The sequence below is a fragment of the Sinocyclocheilus anshuiensis genome, unplaced genomic scaffold (assembly GCF_001515605.1).
Source record: "Sinocyclocheilus anshuiensis isolate Anshui unplaced genomic scaffold, SAMN03320099.WGS_v1.1 scaffold96, whole genome shotgun sequence".
In the NCBI taxonomy this organism is placed as follows: Eukaryota; Metazoa; Chordata; class Actinopteri; order Cypriniformes; family Cyprinidae; genus Sinocyclocheilus; species Sinocyclocheilus anshuiensis.
The window spans coordinates 577,874-584,070 of NW_015554094.1; the positions used below are offsets into that span (position 1 = coordinate 577,874).

A 6,197-nucleotide genomic window follows, 5' to 3' on the forward strand; every position below is an offset into this window, starting at 1 on the left:
ATGATTAAATAATTACAAATTATATTAATATATATTTTTTTCTTGTTAATCAGCTAGATAGTGTGAGTTTTGTTTTATCAAAAACATATGTAATATAATATAATTTAATATAATAGAATGTTTAAATAATTAGAAATTATATTAATATTTATATTTTTTCTTGTTAATCAGCTAGATAGTGTGAGTTTTGTTTTATCAAAAACATATGTAATATAATATAATTTAATATAATAGAATGTTTAAATAATTAGAAATTATATTAATATTTATATTTTTTCTTGTTAATCAGCTAGATATTGTGAGTTTTGTTTTATCAAAAACATATGTAATATGATATATTATTATTATTATTATATAATTAATAAATTTTATTATAAAAATTAATAAATTAAAATAAAATTAATTTTTTCTTGTTCATTGGCTAGATTGTTGGTTTTGTTTTATTGAACACATCTGTAACATACAATTAAAATATAATTAATAATTGAATATTAAAATTAATAAAATATAAATATGTAATAATTTTTTTCTAGTTAATCAGCTATATATATTCTATATATAGAATAATACAATATCATTAAATATTAAATTAACAGAATAAAATTAATAAAATCATATGTAATTAATTTGATTTGTTTGCAGTTCATTGTCATATGAGCCACCTCGGTGCCTCAGACCACATCACTGTCATGCTAATGCCTGCATACAGACCACTTGTTAAAGTCACCAAACCAGTTCACAAACTGATACAAGTGTGGCCGGAAGGGTCCTTATTTGTATAATTGTATAGTTGTATTTTATATTTAAATCTGTATCTATCTGTATTTATGTTCTACTGTTAGTGTTATCTGTATGCACCAAGGGTCTGAGAGTAACGCAATTTCAATTCTCTGTGTGTATGTGCTGTACATGTGGAAGAATTGACAATAAAGCAGACTTGACTTGACTTGACTTGACATATTGTGGGATTTGACTTATTAATGACATCTGTAATATTATTAATAACTGAATATTGATTTAATGATATATACCACTCCAGAAATTTCTTTAAAATGTTTTTGTGTTTTCATAATAGTCACTGAAGTTCATTGGGTTGATCATATGCTGGCAGATAATATGGTTACCATGGTAACTGTTCATTATTGCTGTGATATTTCCATAGAAGTGCTCAATAATAGCTCATTCTCTGGCTGTTTTGTGTGTTTGTGTTGAAGGTTGTGTCAGAATAAGCAGTCTAAGGTCTATCTGCTGAGCCGTCTTTTCCTCACACAGAGGTACAAAAAAACGGCAAAATCATCAAAAGGCATCCCTGTATGGACACATACCTGTTTGTCATTTACTGACTGTCATGTGCTTGGTTTCTGCAGCTGATTCAGACCAATAAACTGAAGCATTACCCCAGTATTCATGGAGATTTCAGCAGTGAGTTCTGGCAGCCGTGTGTGGTGTTCACGGGTCACCCGTCCCTGCGCTTCGGGGATGTGGTGCACTTCATGGAGCTGTGGGGCAAATCCAGCCTCAATACCATCATCTTCACTGGTGAGACACAGCATATCAGAGAACATTTTCAAGAAACTCATGTTTAATCAGCAAGGATGCATTGCATTGATCGAAAGTGACAGTAAAGACATTTATAATGTTCCGCTCAGACCTGATGCTGGAGCTGCAGCCTCCACCCGTGGCCTACCGCCGCTGCTCCGTCCTGGGGCTTCCCTTCAGACGCTGTTATGAGCGCATTCACCTGCTGCCTGAGGTCCGAATAAAACTCTGAACATCTCTCTAAGATTCACTTTTAATCACACATAGAGACTGACAGTTTAACTGTTTGTTTGTTTTTTACAATGTTTTAATATCCAGTATTCATATATATTATATATGTTCGTATATCACTGTGAAAAATAATAAAAACGAATTTTGAATTAGCTTTTATTTTTAGATTTTCAGATCAGTGTGTTTTTATCAGTTTTTTTAAATATTTATAAATAGTTTATTCATTTCAGTTTTAGTTTTATTTCGGTTAGTATTTTAACATTTCATTGTGAAGTTTATCATCTAATATTTATATTTTATATTTTTTATACAGTCATTTTTAGGTCAAAACGGTGTTATTTTAGTATTATTTTTGTTTTTATATTTTGTATTTATTTTTATATTTTCAGTTTTACATTTTAATCGGTTTAATTTTTAGTATTGTTCTAATGTAGTAATGTTTTTATTTTTTATTTATTTTTTTATTTAAAATATTTCCAAATAGTTTATTTAATTTTAGTTTTAGTCAGTTAGTAATTTTATTATTTTAACTTATGCTTATTTTAATTAGTTGCCAGTGTGACATTTCTCATTTTCATTTAGTTGAACATTTTCATCTAATATTTATTTGATATTTTTTCATATATTCATGGTCAAAAACGGTGTTATTTTAGTTTTAGTTACTGTATATACTGTTGTTGTTAGTTTTTATTTTTATATTTCTAGTTACAATTTAATTTGTATAATTTTTAGTAATGTTCCTTTATTTTTATGATTTGTTTTAATATTTCTAAATACTTTATTTAATTTAATTTTAGTTTTAGTTAGTCAGTAATTTTAGCATATTAAATTAAACTTATTTCAGTTAGTTGCCAATGTGACATTTCTAATTATCGTTCAGTTTGAATTTTTCATGTAATATTAATATTTTTTATGTATCATTATTTAAGAATTGAAAAAGTGCTATTTTCGTATTATTTATATATGGATATAATGTTTATTATTATTATTTTGAATTGGCTTTTATTTTTGTATTTTCAGTTCATTTTAATTTCAGTTTACATTTTTAGTAGTGCTTTTGTCATTTTATTAGTTTTTCTTACACATATTTCTAGATTAATTTATTTTTATTTTAGTATTTTAACAAACTTACTTCGTTTAGATGCCAAAGCAACATTTCTGGTTTTTGTTTAGTTGAAGGTTTTCATCTAATATTTCTATTTTATAGGTCAAATCCCAAACGGCAGATTCTGGCAGCACTTCTCCAGGCGTCCGGAACATCGATTAGACGCGAATTAATCTGGAAGCAAAATTAATTTCTCTACTGATTGTAAAGGAAGGTGCTCAAGGTGACTTTGTGAGCTTCTCGAAGAAGTGCTGATGATGCAGATGTGCGGAAGATACTTATTACAGCTTATTAGCAGGAAAGCTGTTAGTTTGGATGGACAGGAAAATTATGTGGATACACACATAAATGTTTGAATGTCATTGCAATTGATCATGCATCATCAGCACAGAACTGTTTTCTCAGATTGAACTTCATTCTGTGCATTTATGAAGTTAGTTCCCAATACTTGTGGGTCCACTACAGTTTAAGGCCGCGTGTCCACCGAGAGCTGAAGAATGTTCATCTTTGGGTAAAACGCAGCGCTCATCACTGTCACTTTTTAGTCAGCCGTCCAATCACAGTGGAGGAGGGGCGGGACTAATAGCACTCCGACCAACACATTCTGCGCGTACTACGACTAAACAACAGTGGAGGAGACGTTAATGCTGCTCGTCTCCGAGTATTCTTGTCTGTACCAGATGGGATTCCTGGACTACTACGAATATTGATATGAAAAATAATGCTTGCAACATTTAGTTCACGATGCGTCTGCCACATTACTTCTGTGGACATTCAGTATCATAGCAACCAAAGCGTCTCGAGTGAAAAAAAAAACCTCTCGAGCGCTCACAGCTGGGCGTTTTCAGCTGGCTAAACACTTTGGTGGACACACGGCCCAATTCATAAAAATAAATACCAATTTTATGAAGTGAGCTCATTATATTGTAAGTGTAAAAAATAAAAATAAAAAACATTTAAAACTGCAAAAATATGATTGCATAATATACTTTTTTTATTTTAGCATTACTTACTATTTTAGTATTGCTTATATACAATTATAGTATTTATGCATAATTTGAATTAAATTCTGTTTTTATACTTTTAGTTTTAATTTTAGTTTAGGTTAATTTTTTTGTAATTTGCTTTTTTGCAATTATTTCACTTTGATTTTATGTCAGTTTTAGATCGAATATTTCTATGTAATATTTTGTATCTAATATATATATAATATTTTATTTGAATTCAGCTTTAAATAATGAAAATGATTTTTAAAAGTTTTAGATTTAGTTCATAACACTGATCTATATATATATTTTTTTATTTATTTTTTTATTTTTTGTGCATTTTGTAATTTTGACACCTAGATTGGTGCATAATATAATTTTTTTTTTTTGTAATTATTTTAGTATTACTATTTTGGTATTACTTGCATACTATTGTAATATTTATTTATATTTTAAATTAGCTTTTATTTTTAGATTTTCTGTTTTCATATTAATTTTAGTTCGGTTTTTAGTAATTTTGTTGTTTGCTTATATCATTTTTATTCGTGTTTCTTTTTTAAAATATTTATATTTTGCTATATTATTTCAGTTTTAATTGTTTATAGTTTAGTTTGAATAATTTTAGTACTTCAACTTATTTTATTTCAGTTAGTTGCCAAAACAACACAAAACACCCTAGCAACCACCTAGCAACAGGCGAAATGCCATAACAATGGCCTAGCAACTGCATAGCAACGTAACAAAAACTCAGAACACTTAAGCAATGTCCTGGCAACCATCCTCAACACCCTAGCAACCACATAACAACATACTGGCAACCACATAACAACACCTTAGCAATCACATTTCAGCAAAACACAAAAACAAATTCTGATTTTACAGTAATAATATCGCGGTATAATTGGGAATGGAATGGAGAGCTCATGTGTGTGATTATGATCTCATCCTCTCACACACATTTGAGCGTTCTGAAGCTCTCAGGAAGCACAGAATGATGCTGCTGAATGTCCCGCCGAGAGTCTGTTGGTTCGACCGCAGCTGTTATCCCGTCGTAAAGCGTCCCAGATCTCCACCATTAACTGTCAACCTGAGAGCCAATGCTCAGATGAGCCTGATGCTCTTCAACAAATAAACCGCTCGGATAAACGGGAATGAGCCAATCAAACCTAATCAATATTGAGCGTTGTGCTGGAGTAATAACATCACTTACAGCTCTCTGTAGTAATTCAACTGGCCAAGACCAAGTAAAGTCGAGTCAAAAATTGCAATACACAATTAATACTGAGAAAATTTTAATAATGAGAATTGTCAATGATAACCGAGTTGCCAAGTTCAAAGCAGTGATATTTTAGTAATATTTATATACTATTATAATATTTATTAATATTTTGAATTAGCTTTTATTTTTATATTTTCATTGTTTTTATTAGTGTGTAAATATGTTAACTAAAACTAAAAACAAAACCATATTGTTGTCACTTGAAATAGACTTTAACTGAAAATCTCATTTTCAGTTTACTCTGATGTACTAAAATAACTAAAACTGAAATAAAAATAAATGAAAACGGTATAGACGTATAAATAAAAAAAACTAATAGAAATTACAAAAACAAAATTACTAAAACTTTAACTACAATTAAAATGAAAACAGAAAATATAAAAATAAAAACTAATTCAGAATATGAATAAAACTATAATAGTATCTCAATTGGGTTGTATCATTACTATTATTATTTTATTATTATTGTATTTATACTTATTATTAAAAATTACTACTAAAATAACTAAAACTGAAATAAAAATCAATGAAAACGGTATAGACGTATAAACTAACTACAATTAAAATGAAAACAGAAAATATAAAAATAAAAACTAATTCAGAATATGAATAAAACTATAATAGTATCTCAATTGGGTTGTATCATTACTATTATTATTTTATTATTATTATTGTATTTATACTTATTATTAAAAATTACTTTAAAATTAACATGAACATATAAAAATAAAAACTAATTCAAAATATTAATAAAACTATAATAGTATCCCAATGATATTGTATTATTGTATGTATATAGATAGCTATAGATTTATTTTTTTTTCAGTTTTAGTTTTTTGTAATTTTAGTACTTCAACTTATTTTATTTCAGTTAGTTGCCAGGGCAACATTTCCAATTTTAAAGTTTACGTTTTTCATTGAATATTTATGCATTATTTTATTTCACCTTTATTTCAATTACCAAAAACGATTTTTAATAGTTTGTTTTAGTTAAAGGGGTCATATGATGTTGCTAAAAAGAACATTATTTTGTGTATTTGGTGTAATGAAATGTGTT

The 6,197-nt window shown here is 28.1% G+C and overlaps 1 protein-coding gene across 1 annotated transcript in view; it reads left to right on the forward strand.

Annotated features, from left to right (window-relative positions):
• LOC107669437 (integrator complex subunit 9-like) overlaps positions 1-3,709 on the forward strand; it is a 5,484-nt gene extending 1,775 nt beyond the window's left edge. The window contains exons 2-4 of the mRNA XM_016461654.1: positions 1,368-1,539; positions 1,650-1,753; positions 2,978-3,709. Coding sequence (XP_016317140.1) covers positions 1,368-1,539; positions 1,650-1,753; positions 2,978-3,037 — 336 coding nt within the window. The 3' untranslated portion in view covers positions 3,038-3,709. The remainder of the gene's footprint in view (positions 1-1,367; positions 1,540-1,649; positions 1,754-2,977) is intronic.
• Positions 3,710-6,197: the final 2,488 nt, after the last annotated feature.